General features: G+C 58.7%; 3 protein-coding genes across 3 annotated transcripts; all 3 read left to right on the top strand.

Moving 5' to 3' along the window:
- The first annotated feature begins 2,248 nt into the window (after nt 1-2,248).
- ICAM1 (intercellular adhesion molecule 1) lies at nt 2,249-11,088 on the top strand. The gene is made up of 7 exons (XM_022557307.3): nt 2,249-2,433; nt 4,072-4,332; nt 7,925-8,233; nt 8,605-8,892; nt 8,973-9,227; nt 9,430-9,678; nt 9,766-11,088. Exons 1-7 carry the CDS (start codon nt 2,367-2,369, stop codon nt 9,945-9,947), a joined length of 1,611 nt encoding a protein of 536 aa, XP_022413015.1. The 5' UTR covers nt 2,249-2,366; the 3' UTR covers nt 9,948-11,088.
- A 95-nt stretch (nt 11,089-11,183) lies between these two features.
- ICAM4 (intercellular adhesion molecule 4 (Landsteiner-Wiener blood group)) lies at nt 11,184-12,800 on the top strand. Its single transcript, XM_022557308.3, has 3 exons — nt 11,184-11,873; nt 11,992-12,297; nt 12,421-12,800. Exons 1-3 carry the CDS (start codon nt 11,294-11,296, stop codon nt 12,537-12,539), a joined length of 1,005 nt encoding a protein of 334 aa, XP_022413016.3. The 5' UTR covers nt 11,184-11,293; the 3' UTR covers nt 12,540-12,800.
- A 1,247-nt stretch (nt 12,801-14,047) lies between these two features.
- ICAM5 (intercellular adhesion molecule 5) lies at nt 14,048-20,812 on the top strand. The gene is made up of 11 exons (XM_022557304.2): nt 14,048-14,283; nt 15,218-15,487; nt 15,669-15,989; nt 16,211-16,498; nt 16,888-17,142; nt 17,264-17,512; nt 18,002-18,244; nt 18,323-18,601; nt 18,703-18,942; nt 19,351-19,617; nt 20,370-20,812. The coding sequence occupies exons 1-11, from the start codon at nt 14,202-14,204 to the stop codon at nt 20,642-20,644; spliced, it is 2,769 nt and encodes a 922-aa protein (XP_022413012.2). The 5' UTR covers nt 14,048-14,201; the 3' UTR covers nt 20,645-20,812.
- The last annotated feature ends 213 nt before the right edge of the window (nt 20,813-21,025 follow it).

The raw sequence follows: 21,025 nt of genomic DNA, 5'->3' as shown, positions 1-21,025 counted from the left end.
CTCCAGGCTCCATCATTGCTCCCCTGCACTGGAGCAGTCACCTCCTCTCCAGTCTCCTGGCTTCCTTCTACCCTGTCCTCCCCACTACCTGACTCTAGCTCCTGCTCTCTTAGGAGGGTGCCTGTAAAGGCCTGAGTCAGGGCGTGTCCCTGCTCTGCTCAGAACCCTCCATGGCTCCCACCTCACTGAGAGGAAAGGCCAAAGTCCTCCCCAGGCCATGCTCTACCCCATTCCCTCCTTCCCTCCTCTCCTCCAATCCTCTCCCTCCCTTACTGCATTCCAGCAACACTAGCCTCCTGGCTGTTCCTTAAGGCAGCTCCTTCCTACCTCAGGGCCTTGGCACATTCAGTGCTCTTTGCTTGGTACATTCCTTCCCTGGTATTGTCAGAACTCTCTGCTCTTTGCTCAAATGTCACCTTCTCAGTCTTTCCCAGAATACCCTATTTAAAGGTTTATTAACCTTCACATTTCCTATTCCCTTCCCTGCTTTACTTTCTCTTAGCACTAATCACAAGCTATGTCTCCATATACCTTATTTTTGTTTCTGTCGTCCGGACTAAGACGATCTCTGCATGATGGTAGGGATTTTGGTCTATTCTGTTCATTGCTGCGTCCCCAGCACCTGGAACGATGCCTGGCACACAGCAGGCTCTCAATCGACGCTGCGTAGCAAGTGTTGAGAGACAGAAGGAAGAAGCACGATTTTACCGCTGTAAGGGGGACCAGAGCCGCGCGGGGGAGCTCGCCGCCCGCGCACTTGGGACAGAGGCCAAACAGTGATCGAACCTGGTAAAAATCCTCCGGAAAATGACCCCCCGGCGGAGGATTTTCCCAGACCCTCCCAGGGACGTCCCCGGCCCCCGCTCTGCGCCTTTGCCCAGTGCGTTTGGGGCGGGAATTCAACACCTTCCACACACCAAGAAAGATCCCCTTGGAAATTCCTTAGGAACAATCGGGGCGGAGCGAGGGACTCTTTTCCGGCTGGCGAGTAATTCGCAGCCCCTTCCCCGGGAGGAAGGGGTCGAGCGTCCTTGAAGCCCCCTCCCTTCCCCGTCTGCTGCGCGACCTCCTTGGCCCTTCTGAGGTCTCCCTGGCGACGCGGCGCGCGCGCCACAACAGGAAGCCTTAGGCGGCTGGGTTCCGCGCTCGGAGACTCCAGGATCCCCAGCCTTGACGTGGTGGATGCCGAGTCTTGGGCGGTCACACGCGCAGGCGTGGCTTGGGGGGAGGCGGTGGCGTGGGACGGCCTATAGACGCGGCGCGGGACCTCACAATGTCCCCCAAACACCCTAATGGAACAAGCCGGGGCAAACACCCGTACAGATTTAGTGCTGGCGCCCGCGATTCGAGTTATGGGAGCTGCGAGCAGAGGACAGGGGTTTGAGCGCCCCATCTCCCCGCCCCATTCCGGGGCCTGGGAGCTGCCTCAGTTTCCCTGCAGAAGGCAAGCATTCGAGCGCCCCCTCTCTCCTCCCCCGTCAAGGTCTGCGGCCTCAGTTTCCCCGCGGAGCCTGGGGACTGCAACGGAGGGGCTCGGCACGTCAGGACCACGCGGCTTCCTTCCTTTTTCTGGAAGCTGTAAAGACGCCCCCGCGCTGGTGGCCGAAAGGGGAAGCGAGGCCGCGGGGGAGTGGGAACCCCCCTCGGTGGGGGACGCGGAGCCCCGGACGTGATGCGCCTTACGTCCTCTCCCCCAGGGTTCACAGGCGCCTGAAAGTGCCTGGGCTTTCTGCGGCCGCTTCTCAGAGAATCTCGGTGTCACTGGGCGGGGACATGCCCCTTTGGGGAGGGGCACCCTTGATCGAGAGCGCCCCAGGAAGATTCCTGGGGCCCCACCGAAACGAGGGACCGTCCACTCGGTTAAAGAGGCCTGCTTGCAAAAAAAAAAAGAGGCCTGCTTGCGCTGGGGAGTCAGACTGGAGTTCGAATGACCTCGCAGCTTGAAGCCTCAGTTTACCCCTCAGTTTAGTCCCTACCGTCCAGGGTGGTTGTCAGTATCCAATAAAGCACTGTGTAAACGCGGAATCAAGGGTAGCCGAGCCCGGGGACGGGACCCCTAGCTCTGGGAGCAGTCTCCGGGTTGTTTCCTGGCCGCTGCCGCCAGGGAGCCCTCACTACTTCAATTCGGAAATTCCGGTGCGAGAGCGGCCAGCGAGAGGGTACAACCCTGCTCGGCCCCGGCACCCTCTCAATCCGGAAATGCCAGAGCCCTTGTTCCGGAGAGGAAAGCGCGAGGTTTCCGGGAAGGCAGCACCGCCCCCTCGGGCCCCCTTGGCTGGCCGCTATAAAAGGACCCACAAGGTCCTCAGCTCCACAGTCCGCGCCCACGCCTCTGCACCACCTCGTCCGCCCTGCCTCCGCCTGCGATGGTTCCCGGCGCTGCCCATCCCGCGCTGCTTGCGCTCCTGGCCCTGCTCGGGGCTCTGCTCCCAGGTGAGGCAGGGGTGGGGGGGGCTGCCGTCGGGTTAGCTCTTGGGATCTGGGCTGCGCCCTGGGAGCGGTAGGAGGACCGGCTCCCCACCGGCTGGGGACACTGGTACTTAGGTAGCTGTTTATGGGAAGTTGGGGCTAGAGCCATCGATTAAAAGTCAACAGCCATGGATTCAAATCCAGACCCTACATCATGGCTTGCTGTGTGCCTTCGGACTATGGGCTGCCCCTCCCAGAGGAGCTTCACTTTTTCAGCTGTAAAATGGAGAAGTTAATAGTGTTCACATCGCAGCGGTTGTGTCCTGGCCCCAGGAGGTGGTCAGACCGTGTAGAGATGTGGCCCCGCGCCAAGCTTAAGTAGACTGGGACCCCCCCCCCACACACAGACATTCTGTTCCTCATCCCGTGCCCTTGGGGGAAGTCCAGGACTCTGCCCAGGGGAATTCCAGGGCTGACTTGCCAAGGGAGCAGAGGCTAAGGAATGGGATGCCCCAGCAGCCCTTCATCAACTCCAGCTAGAAGGAGGGAGGGGAGAAGGGGGACAGTTGGTCTCAAATGGTGGTCAGTGTCGGGAAGCAGGAGAGTGAAAAATTCATGAGCAGACCACACCGTGGTTACCAGCTCAATGAAGCGTTCTAATCCGGACTCTAATCTGGACTTTACCACTTTCTAGCTGAGTGCCCTCCCTTCAGGTCTCACCATTTCCCTCTGTGAAATGGAAGCGACCCCAGAATCACCCTTGAGAATTCATGGAGCTGCTGTTTCCACACGCCTCCATCCCAGATGGAGTAGACCCAAAGCTGAAGGCAGAGATCTTTGGCGGGGTGGGGGGCAGCTTTCAGATGGGTGGGCTCAGACAGACTTTGTTTTTTAGCTTTGGAGGCACCACAGTCTGTGGGAGCTAATCCCAACAAGCCCCCTCCTTCTTACCTGCAGCCACATGCTACCTGCCCTGTGCTAGGAGTTACTTGCATCAGCAGGGGTTGGGGTGACTATATTCACCCACTTTACAGATGGGGAAAATGAGGTCCTGAGAGGGGAAACCAGTTGTCCAAGTGGGTAAGGAACCAGCCTGACTGGAACCCCTTTATCCCTGGAGGACTGACTCCCTCCACCTGACCTCTTGCGGGGAGGGGGGGCGGGAAAGAACACTGACTTCATGCCCCTCTTTTGCTAAAATCCTCCATGGCTGCCCATTGTCCTCGCAATGAAGAACACTTCCTTGGCGTGGCTTAACACTGCTTTGCATGATCTTCCTGACCTCATTTCCCCCCAACTCATCCCTGTGACTCTGCTCCAGCCACCCTGCCTCAGGACCTTTGCACTTGCTGCTCCTCTTGCCTGGAACTCATTTCCCTTTTCTCTCGATGGCCAGCCCCCGCTCATCCAGATCTCTGCTCACACATTACCCTGTCACCAAGGCACTGTCTGTTCTATCATCCCATTTTGTTTTTGCCAAAGCTCTTGTCAGCATCAGTTATTAATTATGTTGTGTGCTCATGAATTTTTCTGTCTCCCACACTGAAAGCAGAGTTTTGTCTTGTTCAAGGCTGTGTCCCCAGCACCCAGAACAGGCTGGATGCAGTAATGTTAATGAGCCCGATTTGTCATGTCTGACCCCTCCACATCTTTTGGTTCCAGGGCCTGGAGGTGCCCAAACGTCAGTGCAGCCTCAAAAAGCCATCATATCCCGAGGAGCCTCCATAATGGTGAACTGCAGTACCTCCTGTGACCAACACACAATGTTGGGCCTAGAGACTCAGCTGGCCAAGAGGGAAGTAGACCATGGGAAAAACTGGAAGATTTTTGAACTGAGTGACGTGCAAAAAGACAGCTTTCCAATATGCTACTCAAGCTGTCTCGGTAACCAGTCATCAGCTTTGATGAACCTCACCGTATACTGTGAGTGGCTGGGCCCAGGGGCTGGACTAGGCAGCCTGGGTTGGGGAGGTGGACAAGGGAGTCCCCAGCAGGTTGGAACAGCCTTTGTTACTTGGGGGTGGGGGTGTGTAGGGTCTCACTGAAGGGCAAGGGGGCCCATCTTCTGAAAGTCTCATTGTCATCTAGAACCCTTCCTTGAACTTCCTTGGGGGTGACTTCCAAGTATGGACTCAGTCCTCAAAATGTCACATGTCTGGGTCCTTTGACACAGAAAACCCACTCCTGGGAATTGGGCCTATAGGTGTCCCCACCCACCAGGGTACTGAGGGAGTGTGGGGTTATTCACTGTGGCTTGATCTGAAAGGGTAAAAGTTTGCAAGGCACTCAAATGTAGAGGGCTGGGGAGAGAAACTGTGGTTCAGTCATCCCATGGAATAGTATGCAACCGTGTAAAAGAATGAGACAGGTGCTCCAAGATGTATTGTCAAGTTCAAAAGTAAGGTAGGCCCAGAATGAGTGGCATGCCACCCACAGTGTTAGGGAGCCATGGGCTCGGGGTTAGGGAGGCTGTGTTTCTGCATTAAAGGGCCCAGAAAGGAAATACAACAAATGACAATATAGCTGGCTGTGAGGAGAGAAGGTGCAGGGCTCTGGGAGAGCACAGGGAGCGAGTTTTCTCCGTGTGCCTTTTTTTTACTTTGGGCATTTTGAAGTGTGACACTGAGTTAGCATGACTGTAAGCAAGAAATAGGTAAATGAAATTCAAATGAAAACAAAACAAAATAAAAAAGGAAGAAAGAAAGAAAACTGGCCAACTGGCCTTGGGATCAGACAGCCTTGGGTTCTAGTCCCAGCATGGGCCTCACTAACTGGGTGACTCTGATGTGGGGAGCGGGGGAGGGGGAATACGTGGCTTCCTGGTTGCTTTTCACATGAGACCTCCTCGGAAGGGTCTAATGATGCAGTGAGGCCTGGAGGACATTCCGCCTTCACAGGGCCTGCGTAAAAGAAGCTTTGGGGCAAACATCAGCTTTGTTTCTGATTTGGAGGATGTCTGAGCAGCTGCTGGCCAAGTGAGGGAAGTCCCCAAACATTCCCAGTGGCCTCTGAAAACCCCCAGAAAACCTTTTCACAGGACCTTCTGCATCTCACCCTGAGAGTTGAAAGCCCAATCCTCCAGGTTTGAGTCCTGGCCCTGATAGATATATTTCTCCCTCTTCGGGCGCCAGACTTTGCCTTAGTTTTCACCTCTGTGAAATGGAACAGACGGCTGCACACAGTAGCAAGGGGTCACCTAGGAGAGACTCGAGCTTGGTCCCGCCCCACTGCCAGTGTAAAGATGAGGGAGCATCTCTGGGTGGCTGAGCTTTCTCTAGAAAGAGTTGTAATTCCTGCAGGAAGTGACCCCTAACTGGGCCTTGAAGGATGCGTAGGAGTTGGTAAAGACAGGCATTCTAGACAGAGGGAATAGCCTGGGCAAAGATTTGGAGTGGGGAAACATGCTGACCTGGGGTTGGGGAGGCAAGAGGGATTGAATATCAACAGATCGGTGTGGCTGGAGCTGAGTTTGGCAGGACTTTGAATGCCAGGCCGAGGAGCTGAGACTTTCTTCTTAGGGTGACAGGGAGCCATGGAGGGTGTGTGAGCAGGCCAGGGATCCAGAGCAGAGGGCTGACCTTACAGGAAGCCAGAGAGCAGCTGCCCATGGACCCAGTCCAGGTCGTGCATGTTGAGCACAGTTTCGCATACGCAAAGGGAGGGGCAGACAAATATTTGAAGAGTGGAGTGACCAGGACTTAGTGAGGGACTAAAGATGGGGAGTCAAGGAGAGGTACAGGCAGAACAGACCTCCTCCCCCAGTCTGGCCTTCAGGGCAAGGATCTGGGCTCCAAGATGTGAGTTCCATTTGGAGGCTGTGGTTTGAGGGGGCTGCCAGCTCTGCAAGTTGGAGTTTGCAACAGATGGTCAGAGGTAAGAGTTGGATGTCTGAGGGTTTTCTCAACCTTTTTTTTTTTTTTTTTTTAACAGCTTTTAGCGTACACTGCAATGAAGTTTGGAGTATTTATAGTGTTGTAGAACCACAGTCTAGTTTAAGAACATATCTCTCACCTTAAAAAGTAACCACAAAAAAAAAATTTCAGATGTGGAAAACACAATATATTGGCTTCAAAATTTTTAAAAAGGCAAAATTAAAATGAATAAACACTTAATCAAAAGTCAAAAAAACAGTAACCTCATGCCCATGTACAGTCACTCTCAACTTCTGAAGTGGATTAATAATAGTCCTAATAATAATAATAACGATAATAATAGTCCTACCTTCATTAGCCCCAGGTTACAACTTAGAAAACTGAGGCATTTCTGTAGCCCCGAGGGCTGGGACTGTTCCAGTGTGCAAAGTCACTCCCCCACAGGCCAGCAAAGCTAGGAATCAACTCCAGGCTCCTGACATTTTAACATCACTGCTTTTTTTTTTTTTTTTTTTCCCTTAGGTTGGAAAAGGAAAGGTTGCTTTATTCAGGAGGTTGGCAACCTGGGGAGAAGGTGGACTCATGTCCAAAAATCAACTCCCAACATCACTACTGTTTAAGTGACATTTCAGGGCCCCTTGAGAAGGGACTAAAAGGGGGAGGCTTCAAGACCCCTCCCTAGGGAGCCTGGGGTCGGGGAGTGAGTCTCAGGCTAAGCCACAGCTCACCAGGGCTCTGCTGGTAATTTCCACTGGCGATCCAGGCTTGGAATTCTGTTACCTCATGCAGAATGGAGACCCTGGCAACCAAGCCCGCGTGTAGTGTTTTCAGGGGATATTCAGGGTTTCGTTCTGAGGGTCGGTGGGTTGTTCTTAGATTTTTAACATTTCAGGGGATCACACGGTTCATTCGGGAACCCTTAAAAGCAAGCTCCTGAAAGGCCTCGAATCGGTGTGGATGTCTCAACCTTATTCTTTCCACAAACATAGAGTGCCTAAGGGACTTCCCTGGCGGTCCAGTGGTTAAGACTCTGCGCTTCCACTGCCAAGGGCGTGGGTTCGATCCCTGGTCGGGGAGCTAAGATCCCACAAGCCGCGGGGCGTGGCCAAAAAAAAAAAAAATAGAGTTCTTATCGGGTGGCAAGGATACAACAGGGAACAAAACAGACAAAGATCCCTGCCCTCCTGGGCTGACATTCCATGGCAGGAATAGTGGAAAAGCAAATTAACTGAGTAGACGATCTTTTACCTCAGAGGTGAGGGATGCTATGGAGAAAAATGCTAAGGCCAAAAAGAGGAGAAGGAAAAACAGGAGTTTTTTTTTACAACAACGTCTAGAGACTGGACAGCTTAAACGGACTGTATTCATTTGCCGGGACTCCTGGCAATAAACCTCGAAATTCTTTCCCACTTTTCACTCTGAGATGCTGCAGTGAATAAAAATGTATTCTGCCTCCTTCACAACCACTTGGGAACTTCTCACTGGGTTATCCTGAAGCTCTTAACATTCCTCTCTAGCTTAGGTGGTTTGGGGTGTGTTCTGGGGAGAGCGTGGTGAGACTTCCCGAGCAGGTGTAGCCAGGGCCCCAACGTTCCTGTGGGCGGGCAGCCAGCCAGTTCAAACAACACTCCCCTCCCCTCCAGTGTTCCCGGAACGCGTGGAGCTGGCCCCCCTGCCCCTCTGGCAGCCCGTGGGCGAGAACCTCACCCTGCGCTGCATGGTGTCCCGTGGGGCCCCCCGGGACCACCTCACCGTGGTGCTGCTTCGTGAGGAGGAGGAGCTGGGCCGTCAGTCAGTGGGAGACGGGGAGCCTGCCGAGGTCACGGTCACGGTGCTGGCGAGCAGAGATGAACATGGCGCCAATTTCTCTTGCCACACGGAGCTGGACCTGCGGTCCCAAGGGCTGGGACTGTTCCAGAACAGCTCGGCCCCCAGGAAGCTCCGAACCTTTGGTGAGGCACTGGGGAGCCAGCAGAGAGGATGGGATGCCAGGGGTTTCCTGCTTGGGGTGCGGGGTCTCTGGGAAGGAGAGGCCCCTGGCTGTGGGGGCATTGAGAAGGTGGCAACCTTGATTGCAAAGGCTTCTGGGAAGAGCATCTTCTTGGCCACTGGGGTGGAGTGTTCTGGGATGTGGTGCCTGGACTGCAGGATCCTCTGAGAAGGCTGTGACCCAGGGCAAGTGGTACACGTGTCCTGGGACAAGGGTGACCCAGGCCACAGTCTCCCGGGAAGAGGGTGTTCCAGGTGGGGGAATGAAAATGCCCCGGGAAAGGGCTTCAGGATGTCTGTCTCCTCTCTGTTTACACCCACTGTCTCTCACCAGTCCTACCAACGACCAACCCGCACCTTGCTACGTACCCGGTACTGGAAGTGGGCACACAGTGCCTGGTGAGCTGCACCCTGTACGGACTGTTCCCAGTCTCGGAGGCGGAGGTCCACCTGGCGCTGGGGGGCAGGAGGCTGCAAACCACGATCACGTACAATGAATACTCACTCTTGGCCAAAGCCTTGGTCGAGGGAAAGGTGGAGGAAGAAGGCGTCCAGTACTTGACGTGTGCGGTGAATCTGGGAGGGCAGAGCCGGAGGTCTTCGGAGAACGTGACCATCTACAGTAAGTAGAAACCCAGGCGGGGCTTCTGAAGGGGTGGGGCTAATGCCAGGGGCGGGGCTCACTGTGCGCCCCACCTCCAGGCTTCCCAGCTCCCAACCTGACCCTGAGCCAGCCCGAGGTCTCGGAATGGACTACAGTGAACGTGGAGTGCGAGGCCCAGGTTGGAGCTGTGGTGATGCTGAACGGGGCCCCAGCCAGGCCTCCGGGCCCGAGGGCCCAGTTGCAGCTGAATGCCAGCGCCGAGGACAACGGGCGCAGCTTCTTCTGCTCTGCTGCCCTGGCGGTGGCTGAGCAGGTGGTACACAAGAACCAGACCCGGGAGCTCCGTGTCCTGTGTGAGTGGGGCTGCTAGACAATGATCCCTTACCTCCAAGGCCCAACCCCTAAGACCCCGAGAACTCCTGCCTCCACCCACTCCCACCCCCACCCTAGTGAGCCCCTTCCCCAGATTCCTACTTAAGTCTTCTTACCTAGACCTAGATGGTGAGTGATGTCCTGGTCCCTGACCCCGTCCCTTATCTTGCTGTGTTTCTTCAGATGGCCCCCGACTAAACGAGAGGGATTGCCTGGGAAACTGGACATGGCAGGAAGGCTCCCAGCAGACCCTGAGGTGCCAGGCCTGGGGGAACCCAACCCCCAAGCTGAACTGTAGCCGGAAAGAGGATGGGGCTTTGCTACCCATTGGGGACCTGAGACCCGTCAAGCGGGAGGTGGCAGGCACCTACCAGTGTCGGGCCACCAGCACTCGTGGTGAGGTTACCCGTGAAGTTGTCGTCAATGTGATCTGTAAGTGCTGGAGTTCAGGGCTGGGCAGGGCAGGGGCAGTGAGGGCAGCTCAACCCTCACCGCCCCCTGTGTGTGTCCTTTCCACAGACCACCAGAATAACATGGCCATCGTCATTCCGGTGGCATCTGTGATCATCTTGGGCACTCTGGCCGCAGCCGTTTACATCTATAACTGCCAGAGGAAGATCCAGAAATATGAGCTACAGAAGACCCGGAAGGCCCAGGAAGAGGCTGCCATGAAACTGACCACACCAGCCACGCCGCCCTGAGCCTACCCCCTCCGGACAGGACCTCCTCAGCCCCCAAACCGTGACAAGCAGGGCTGCATCAAACAATGGTGGACATATGCCATTCAGCTATACCCACCTTCCCAGGGTGCCAGAGGACAGGAGAGAGGCCTCAGTCAGGATACAGACAGCATCTGGGGTCATGGCCCCTGCACACTTATAACCCCCAGGCCTCACACCTGATGTGGAGCCACAGGACTGAGACAAAAGAAGGGGCCAAGGCTCAGGGCATCAATGTGAGGGATGTCGAAGTCTGACCTGGCCGGAGGGTGTATGATGGAGACCCTGACCTCCAGCATGGGGACACCCAACTGGGAAACATTGAAACTCACCCCCTCCTGCGTGTGCTGAGGCCTTACGGTCCTAAGAGAGAAGTGGCCCTGCACAGACACATGCAGCACTGAAACACAAATCCCCACACGTCCTCTGACAGAAGCCAGCTCCAGCATTGCTGTCCACAGACTGTTCCCAACTCTTGATGATGACCTATTTATTCATTTGTTCTCTTACTAGCTATTTATTGAGTGCCTTTTATGTGGGCTAGAATGGTAAACAAGAAGAACATTGATTCCCGCCCTCAGGGAGCTCTCAGTCTAATCTCATGCACATCGCCAGCTACAGTTGTACTGGTTGTGCACTGCACAAGAGTGCCTGGCAAAAAGATTAAGTGGGGCTAGAATTTCCCACTCCACTGGCCAAGCTGCTTTCTCCCAGAAAGGGATTAGTAACGGTGACAAGGTATAGCTGGTGACATGCCCAGAGATGACCCACTGAGCCCTTACACCCCAGCACTGGCACTGACCTCTGATAACCCACCTCTCCACCTATACCCATGTCTGCTAGTGCTCACAATGACACTTGGTGGCATGCCTAAACGTGGGTGTTCACTCCTTGATAGCTAAACCATGGAGTCCCAGGAAACTGTGCCCAACCCCTGTGTGTCCCTGTCTTGTCCTACCTGTTTCCATCTCAGTGGGGCCATGCAAGAACAGAACAGTCTGCGGGTCCAAATTCCTGCAGCGATGAAGGTTCTGCAGGCCGTGGGGAGGAGAGGCCTGGGAGAACCCCCCTCCCAACTGCGGAAGCCTCTCCCTTGTGCTAATAAAGCTATTTCATCCTTCCAGCGTTGTGTGAGTTGAGGGGAGGTGTCATGTCCAGCTGGAGCCTTTTCTGGCCTGTCCTCCCACTTCCTGCCCCAAGAGAAGGCTGCCAGTTCAAGGTCCAGCCCTCAGGCTCTAATCCAAATCTGGGGTTTATTAGGGCCTTTTGAGACTTTAGTGAAAATTAAAGATCCCTCTCCAGAAAAACACGATGACATTTGGTTTAGAATGGGGTGGAGAATCCCATTCTTAAGCTGTGGGAGTGGGGTGTATACCGCAGGGCTCCGGGGCCCCCCGGAGCCTCTGTTTCTCTCTCCCCGGGGTGGGGCTGAAGAGGCGGTGCTGCGGGCCTCCTTATCTCCGGAGCCAGCCTTGGCTCCCTGGCGCGGGGCCCCTCAGTCCGGGCTTTTTGCCATGGGGTCTCTGCTCCTCCTCTTGTTGCTGCTTTTGCTGTCGCCCTCCTACCCGCGAGGCGGGAGCGCGTGGAGGCGCCGGAGTGCGCGGACGCAAGGCCCGGGAGGCCCCTCTCCCGCGCCCCCGGAGACCTCAGCACCCTTCTGGGTGCGCATAAGCCCCGAGTTCAAGGCCGTGCCGCCGGGGGGCTCAGTGTGGCTCAACTGCAGCAGCAGCTGCCCCCTACCGGAGGGTTCCAGCCTCCGCACCGAGCTGCGGCGAGGCGACACGCTCAGTGGGCCCGGTTGGGTATCCTACCAGCTGCTGGATGTGAGGGCCTGGAGCTCCGATGTGCACTGCTTCGTCACCTGCGCGGGAGAAACGCGGGGGGCCACCGCCAGGATTACCGCCTACAGTGAGGGACAGGGGCTCAGGCCTGGCTGGGGTGCGGGGAGGAGGACGGAGCGGGGGTAACGGACAGTCGCGCTAGGGGGAGCCCTCGGACCTTGCCCAGCGGCCCCCTCTTGCTTTAGAACAGCCACGCAGCGTGATCCTGGAGCCTCCGGTCTTAATGGGCAGTGAGTACACTCTGCGCTGCCATGTGACACACGTGTTCCCCGTGGGCTTCCTGGTGGTGATTCTGAGGCGCGGTGGCCGGGTCATCTACTCCGAGAGCCTGGAGCGCTTCACCGGCCGGGATCTGGCCAACGTGACGCTGACTTACGCGTTACGCGCCAGGCCCAGTGACTTCGGGCAGCCCGTTACCTGCTACGCCCGCCTCGATCTCGATGGCCTGGTGGTCCTCAGTAGCTCGGCACCCATGACGCTGCCAGTCCTCGGTGAGGCACCCTTATAACCCTGGGAAGAGTGGGGAAGGGTTATGTGGGCCAAGCCAGAGCGTGTCCATGCGGGTTGTCACACCTCCAAGTGCTCTGTTCCTAATTCTCCCCTCTTGTCTCCAGCTTGGAGCCCTGCGTCCAAAGCCTTGGCCTCCACCTCCATCGCAGCCCTTGTGGGGATCCTTCTTGTAGTGGGGGCCCTCTGCCTGAGAAAGTACCTATCGATGAAGTCTCGGGCATAGAGGCAGTGAGTGGTCCATGCTGGCTGAGCTGGAGGAAAAAGGAATCTGGGACATTTGGGGGAACCTTGCCTGGATCAATAAAGCCTTCCTCAGCCAGCTTCTGCCCCTGGGCATAAAGGTCCCCCATTAGTGCACCTCCTCTGACTGAAGTGGTCTTCTTTTTGGCCTTGCCTCTATCATTTTCTCCAAATTCCTGTCTCCCTGAGGGCACCTGAGGTTTTTCACTCTGGTCTCCCATGCCGGAGCCCCATTCCCTCTGCATTCCCAGCCGATGTAGTAAAAACCTCTCCCGCGCGCATTATCAGTGCGGTGCAGAGGCGCAAGGCATGGGCCCAGGGGGGCTTTAGGCTGTGGGAAGGCTGGTTCATGGTATGGCTTCTCCTGATTGGCTCCAGCGCTGCCACGCAGCAGCTCTGATTGGATGTTAACTTTCCTACCCCCGCCCCCGCCCTTTAGACCCTGCACTTTCCTGGAGGGCAGGGGTGGGGAGAGAACTGATCCCCATAGTTCACCATTAGCTCTGGGAGTGACAACACAGGTGGGCTGGGTCAAATGTACTTTGTGAGGAACGTGGATACGCAGAAAAGATACCCATGTGTTGACTGCGGGGAAGGAGCAACCAGATGGTGAGGTGGGGGGGGGGCGGTGTTGTATGTCACAGATTCGCATCCTGGAAACGTCCTGTTAGTCACCGGGCCTGGTGAGCACATGGAGGGTGTCCAAACCTGGAACCCAGATGCGGAGTCAAAAGTATCACAGTTGGTCTCTTGGTCTCGCGTGGACGCAGAATCGGGGCCTGCAGTGGATGCCTGGCAAGGCCCGCGTGGTCCAGGGCCCCGCCCGCCGAGCAGAAAGCGGATTCAGAGGCGCTCTTTGGCGGCTCCTGCTCACACAAGTCGCGTAGACACGTGCCCGCTGCACGCTGGGTAAATACAGACCCAGAGCCGAGCCGACCCTAATTTAGACGCCCGAGAACGCTGCGCGCAAGCACACGCGTTCCCAACTCGCTGTCACTTTCGTCCCCGCCCCTTCTGTCGCGTGCGGGGGCGGAGCCAGAGAAAGACTAGAGGCGTAGCTGTAACCCTCAGCTCCCAGGGGTTAAAAGGGGAAGGATCAGTGAGGGAGGCATCCCCACATCCTCCCCTAGAGCCTTCTCATCCCCAGCCTGCACGTCTCAAATCTCTCCTGCCCCCAACCCATCTCCGCTCCAAGGGGGGGCTGGTGGGAGGGGCTAAATGTGGAGGCGGAGCTCGGAGTCCAGCTCATTATCATAGCATCTAAGCAAAGGGTGGGGTGGGGGTTTGAGAAGGGCAACCCTGCATCCCCACCACCTCAGCGTCGCCGCCGGGGACAACGCTGGAGTGCGCAGCCGCCCCCAGAAGTCTCCGGGCAATGGGGCCGGCCTCCATGTAGACCCTGGGGGCCGCTCGCTCCTGCCAGCACGCCTTCATCAAGGCCGGTAGCCTGGTGCACGCTCGCCTTCCCGCCCTCCCCGCGCCGCCTCTGCTGCCGCCCCCTCCTTGGAAACCAAGTTACCAACGTTAAACCAATCCCCAAGCGCAACTCAGCCTCCTCCACACCCCACCCGCCGCGCCGCGCAGTCCTCTAGCCCAGCTCAGCGCTCGCGCTCCCCTCGCCTCCTGCGCTTCCCCCGCGGCGGCGATGCCAGGACCCTCGCCAGGGCTGCACCGGGCGCTGCTCGGCCTCTGGGCTGCCCTGGGCCTGGGGCTCTTCGGTCTCTCAGGTAAGAGCCGGTCCGGCTCAGGGTGGACGGGGCGGGGTCGTAGTTTCTGGACCTGCGAAGCGGCCACAAGCCCCTCCCCGCTCCTCCCTCGCCTCGCTCCCACGCTTCTGCACCCACCTTGAGCCCAGGGCCTTCTTCTCTATCCCTCTTCCCCCCCAACACACACTGGACACCAAGCTTCCGGACTCCTCGCTCACTCAGGTCTCTACCCTACCTTCTTCGAGATCCTGGGTGCTCTTCTGCACCCAGCCTCGAGCTCTGGAGACTCCATTATCTCCCCTGTCCCCTCCCGGGGTACCTCCTCACGCTCTCCTATGCACCATGGTCCACGGACTGGCATCTTCACCACTCGAAATCCACGAAGACCCAAATCTCACCAACTGCCGTGACTCCGAGGCACTGTTCCCGCTCCACCCGGAGCCCTGGCAACAGAGCCCATCGGCTGTTCCCGCGGTTCCTTTCATGAGCCCAGCCTCGCGTCCTCTTTCCGTACTCTTCACCCGGGTTTGGACTCCTCCCTTAACCTCGCTTGACTCAGCCTCATCTCTCTTTTGCCCTCGCTTCAACCAGTCTCCCCTTCTCCTGGCGAGAACCGTGAGAACCAGTCCGCTTCCCTTCCCCCACCCGGGGGTCCCCTCTTCCCAGCATTGCTGTGTGCGTTGAAAACCCCATGTTTCCTCTCATCTCTCCCCTCCCCCCCATTCTTCCCCGTCACTCCATCCGCACCTTGGAGAGAAGGGCTCTCCGCTGCAATGTACCAGAGACACCCTCGAGGTCTGGACCGTGGGAGCGCGCTTGTAAACCTGAGACCTGGGCAGGACTTGGGACTCCTGGCTGTGGCCTCTGCTCATTCCCTGGGAATCCTGAGTCTGCATAGGGGCTCTTAGATCCCAGGGAGGTGGCTCCCAGGCTGAGCTCGCGTTTCTCCGGGCAGTGGTCGCGCAAGAGCCTTTCTGGGCGGACCTACAGCCCCGCGTGGCGCTCGTGGAGCGCGGGGGATCGCTGTGGCTGAATTGCAGCACCAACTGCCCACGGCCCGAGCGCGGTGGCCTGGAGACCTCGCTGCGCCGGAATGGGACCCAGAGGGGTTTGCGCTGGCTGGCGCGGCAGTTGGTGGACATCCGAGAGCCGGAGACCCAGCCCGTCTGCTTCTTCCGCTGCGCGCGACGCACACTGCAGGCTCGCGGGCTCATTCGCACTTTTCGTGAGTTCTCAGAGGCCAAGCTACTTTCCCTCCCTTCCAGGCCCCGCCCCCTGGGTAACGGGGTCCTCTCCTACAGGCCCCACCCTCTGGATCAGCACGCCCTCCCCCCCTTGGCCCCTGGGTTCCAAGCCACGTCGTGCTGAGCCTGGCATTTCCAACAACCGTGGTTCCCCCGTTGCAGAACGGCCGGATCGTGTAGAACTGGTGCCGCTGCCTGCCTGGCAGCCAGTGGGCGAGAACTTCACCCTGAGCTGTAGGGTCCCCGGCGCTGGGCCTCGTGGGAGTCTCACATTGACCCTGTTGCGGGGCGCCCGGGAGCTGATCCGCCGCAGCTTCTCCGGGGAGCCACCCCGAGCGCGGGGTGCGGTGCTCACAGCCACGGTACTTGCTCGGAGGGAGGACCATGGGGCCAATTTCTCGTGCCGTGCGGAGCTGGACCTTCGGCCGCATGGCCTGGGGCTGTTTGAAAACAGCTCAGCCCCCAGAGAGCTCCGAACCTTCGGTGAGTGGGTGTGAGGAGGGGACCCAGGGGGGTCGGGCCGATGTCTAAGAAGCTTGGAGGCAGAGAAATCTGAATTCTAATTCTTACCCTAACACTCACCAGCTGAAAGTTATTTTCCCCTCTGTGCCTTGAGGATAATACCATAATAGAGTGCCTGTAAAGCGCTTAGAACATATTGAGCGTTCAATACATAAGTTCAAGCTCTGTTCTTCTACTCCCAGCCCTGCCTCCGGAACCCCCTCGCCTCGCTGCCCCCCGGCTCTTGGAAGTGGGCTCAGAAGGACCCGTAAGCTGCGCCATGGACGGGCTGTTTCCAGCCTCGGAGGCTGAGGTCTACCTGGCGCTGGGGGACCAGAGGCTGAGTCCCGATGTCACCCTCGAGGGGGACGCTCTCATGGCCACTGCCACAGCCACAGCTAGCGCAGAGCAGGAGGGCGCCAGGCAGCTGGTCTGCAACGTGACCCTGGGGGGCGAGAGTCGAGAGACCCAAGAGAACGTGACTGTCTACAGTAAGAGGGAGTGGGGCCTCGGCGGCTCGGGGGTGGAGCCAGAGGAAGGCGAAGGCGGGGCAAATAGTGGGTGGGGCCCGGGTATCGGAATAGGCGTGGCCCGAGAGTCCCGAAGGGGCGGGGCAGATGGAAGACTCAATAGTAGCTGGAGAAGCGGAGTCTGAGCTGCCCAAAGGGGAAGGTCGCAGACCCGACGAGGATCCCTAGAGATGTGGCCTGACCACCTCAAAGCGGCGGGGCGAGAAGGGAGAGGAGCCTGAACAGCCCGAGGGGCAGGGCACGGTACCCACGGTTTGGCTGAAGCGGGGAAGGTTCGGGCTGATAAGGGGCAGCCTTGAACCGCAGGAGGGGCATGGTCAGTGGTCTCCCGACCAATGCCCCGTCCCCAGGCTTCCCGGAACCCCTCCTGACCCTGAGCGAGCCCAACGCCCCCGAGGGGAAGATGGTGACAGTAACCTGCGCAGCCGGGGCCCGAGCCCTAGTCACACTAGACGGAATTCCAGCCGCGGTCCCGGGACAGCCCGCCCAGCTCCAGCTGAACGCCAGCGAGAACGACGACAGGCGTGGCTTCTTCTGCGACGCCACCCTCGAAGTTGACGGGGAGACCCTGAGAAAGAACGAGAGCGCCGAGCTGCGCGTCCTATGTGAGTTGGCCTTTAACCTCTCGCCTACCTCCGCCTGCCTGGTCTCTGGCCGTGTCATGGAAGTGGAGGATTTCCCCACGGTCCACGTCTAGCCTCTTGTATCCCATGGCTCTGCCCGCAGACGCTCCCCGGCTGGACGATTCGGGCTGTCCCAGGAGCTGGACGTGGCCGGAGGGACCAGAGCAGACGCTGCGCTGCGAGGCCCGTGGAAACCCAGAGCCCTCGGTGCACTGTGCGCGGCCCGACGGCGGGGCGGTGCTGGCCCTGGGCCTGCTGGGTCCGGTCACTCGCGCGCTCGCTGGAACTTACCACTGCACCGCGACCAACGTCCAGGGCCAGGCGGTCAAGGACGTGACTCTGACGGTGGAGTGTGAGTGGAGGTGCATAGGGCGCACCTCTGTCTGGTTCTCAGTGTCTAGGGGTGGCCTGACTACAGAGGAAGGTGGAAACAGGGTCTGAGGCGTGCCTTTGAGCAGGATTCTGAAAAAGGCAAGAGGCTGGTGAGCCGGATTAGGGGAAGATCTTAGAGAAGGATGGAGGGGAGGGGGTGGACGTGTCCACAGGGGCCTGGGGCCTGGCGTTTGAGCTGAGTCTTGGAAACGTGGGTGCTCCAAACCGGCTAACAATTTTTAAGCTAAAGACTGGGGAGGGTCCTGTGGGCACTTTGTAGGCATCAGGAAAAAAGCCCACTTCAGAGCTCAGGAAGTCCCAAAACAGTGCACGGCTTGACTGGAGAGAAACTCCTTTGCTTTGGTGTCCCTGTGCAGAGCGTAGCCTACCCGTCTGGGATGGGAAAAAGGGTCTAGGGACATTAGACCTGTCCCTAAACCCCAAAACTCAACAACACCCTCCTCTCTAGATGCACCAGCGCTGGACAGTGTGGGCTGCCCTGAACGCATTACCTGGCTGGAAGGAACAGAGGCCTCCCTGAGCTGTGTGGCCCATGGGGTCCCGCCACCCAACGTGAACTGTGTGCGCTCTGGGGAAGCCAGGGTCGTCGAGGGCACACTGCGTGTGGTCCGGGAGCACGCGGGCACCTACCGCTGCGAAGCCACTAATGCTCGAGGGTCTGCAGCCAAAAATGTAGCCGTCACGGTGGAATGTGAGTGGGGGCAACACAGGGCAGGACGGGGTACGTCGGAATCACCCTGTCCTGACTTCCAGTCCCTCTGCCCCCCAGATGGCCCCAGTTTTGAGGAGGTGAGCTGCCCTAGCAATTGGACGTGGGTGGAAGGATCTGGGCAACTGTTTTCCTGTGAGGTGGATGGGAAGCCAGAGCCGAGCGTGGAGTGCGTTGGCTCCGGAGGCACCAGTGAGGGGGCGCTGCTGCCGCTGGCACCCCCAGACCCTGGTCCCAGAGCCCCTCAAATCCCTAGAGAACTGGCACCCGGAACCTACATCTGCAACGCCACCAATCAGCACGGTTCCGTGGTCAAGATGGTCACCGTGAGCGCGGAGTGTGAGCGAGGCCCAGGCGGGCGGGGAGTAGGGGGTGTTCCAGGTCCCGGCTTCTCCCTGAACAACGAGCCTCCCCGCCCCCACCCCATGGCTGTTTTGCAGCGCCACCGCAAATGGATGAATCTACCTGCCCGAGTCACCAGACGTGGCTGGAAGGCGCCGACGCTGCTGCGCTGGCCTGCTCCGCCCGGGGTCGCCCCTCCCCACAAGTGCTTTGCTCCCGGGAGGGCGCGCCCCGGCCGCAGCGGCTGCGCGTGTCCCGACAGGATGCAGGCATCTACCGCTGCCTGGCCACCAACGCGCACGGCACTGACGCCCGGATCGTCACCGTGGGCGTGGAGTGTGAGTTGCGGGCAGCACCAGATAGAGGGCATCCGGTCTCGGGCACAGTGACTAAAAGAGGTGGGATTCCCCGGGGGAGTTCAAGGACACCTCCCCAGTCCCATTTCTGGGGACAAGGAATCCTGGCCTTAACATGAAATGTTAAGGGTAATGAAAACTCTAGGGAACAAGAGCCCGAGCCCGCCCCCGCCCCCTCAAGTTCTGGGTCTGAAGGGCCCTGGCGTGGGTCCCCACCTCCTTCCATTCAGTGAAGCAGGGCTCAGGATTTTAGTCCCGACAGCAGTCCAGTTGTAGGGGGATGGGGCTCTGAAGTGAGGCAGGATCTTTGCCTGCTCATCTCAGGAGGGACAGTCTCAGAAGGGGGCTCTCGGTCAGCGGCTGGCCCCTTCAACCTCCTGTCCCCTGTAGACCGCCCCGTCGTGGCCGAGCTGGCTGCCTCGCCTCCAGGAGGCGTGCGGCCAGGCGGGAACTTCACGCTGACCTGCCGAGCGGAGGCTTGGCCCCCAGCCCAGATCAGCTGGCGTGCGCCCCCGGGGGCGCTCAACATCGGCCTGTCAAGCAACAACAGCACGCTGAGCGTGGCGGGCGCTATGGGCAGCCACGGCGGCGAGTATGAGTGCGCAGCCACCAACGCGCATGGGCGCCACACCCGGCGCATCACCGTGCGCGTGGCTGGTAAGTAGCAGCTGGTGGGGGGGGGGCCTGGGCGAGGGATCTACAGGGGGCTGTGACCCGCGCCTTGGGACTCTTGACCCCGTCCCTGCCTCCCTCTCAGTCCCCACAGATGAGACAGAAGTGAGCCGGGGTGGAAATTAGGGGCGCCCTGGCGGGTGGGGCTTTGATGGCGCAGTGGGGGTGGCAAGTGGAAGGAGAGGGAGCTGACGAGCCCAAGGGAAGGGAACCTTCGGGGCTGTGACTGCTGTGAGGAGGGACTTAACTTTGGGTGGGTTCTGCGTGGTGAAGGCTTGATCCAGTTCACCTTCCAGCGTGCGGCTGTGGAGAAGGGGGTCTAGAGAGGGACAGAGGCAGAGGGCAGTGGTGGAGGCCCAGCAGGATCCTGCTGCCGCTTCGCGTAGCTCTGGGGCTGGGGTCTTTCTGGGGTGGAGGAATGACTGGGTTCCCCCCCGCCCCACCATCCTTTTGAGGGTGAGGAGAGTTGCTTGACTTCCTGGGTATCTCTGGGGCTAGGGGCTTAAATCCTCCCTGTGATGGGGTGGCCCATAAAATGGGTCTAGGGCCTCACCCGAGCTGGGGGTGGCCTTACTGGGGTCTCTCCTTTCCTCTAAGGCTGGGTTCCCTGGAGCTCCCTGCCAGGCGCGTGAGAACTGACCTCATGCCTGTGGGGAGGGGCAGAAGTGGCCCGGGCTTGGTGTGTGGGATGGGTGGGGGGAGCTCGACCACCTTCTTTGAGCGTCCGCACCCCGCAGGTCCGTGGCTATGGGTCGCTGTGAGCGGCGCGGCTGGGGGCGCGGCGCTGCTGGCCGCGGGGGCCGGCCTGGCCTTCTACGTGCAGTCCACCGCCTGCAAGAAGGGCGAATATAATGTGCAGGAGGCCGAGAGCTCGGGTGAGGCCGTGTGTCTCAACGGCGCGGGTGCCGGCGCCGGCGGGGGCGGGGGCGCCGAAGGTGAGACTGAGGCTGTGGGCACCGCAGAGGCGCCGGCGGGGGGCGAGGTCTTTGCCATCCAGCTGACGTCAGCGTGAGCCTGCTCCCCTCTCCCCGCGGGCCGGGGGACGCCCCCCAGACTCACACGGGGGCTTATTTATTGTTCTATTTATTTATTTATTTATTTATTTATTTATTTAATTCAATTCCAGGGGCGTCACCCCCCATTTTCTACCCCCCTTCCCCAATAAAGTTTTTATAAAGGACTTCGGCTCCATCTGTTTCAGTCTGCGATGCAGAAGCAACGCAGGGTTCGAATCCCAACCCTGTGGGTGTTTATTCAAAAAACCATTTTTGCTTTTGAGGGCCTACTATGTGTCAGGCACAGTCCAAGCCGCCATTTCGCGATGTGACCGGGAGTTTGCGCTCTCCGTGCCCTGTTTCGTGCTCTCCCTGGACCCTTGGGCGGGGCTGGGGAC

Source organism: Delphinapterus leucas, unplaced genomic scaffold, assembly GCF_059928025.1.
Source record: "Delphinapterus leucas isolate spDelLeu-1000000601 "Yukka" unplaced genomic scaffold, BTC_Dleu_Yukka2 spDelLeu_asBTCV2_sq25, whole genome shotgun sequence".
In the NCBI taxonomy this organism is placed as follows: Eukaryota; Metazoa; Chordata; class Mammalia; order Artiodactyla; family Monodontidae; genus Delphinapterus; species Delphinapterus leucas.
The sequence above is the reverse complement of the archived record's forward strand: the minus strand, read 5'-3'. Positions and strand labels throughout refer to the sequence as shown.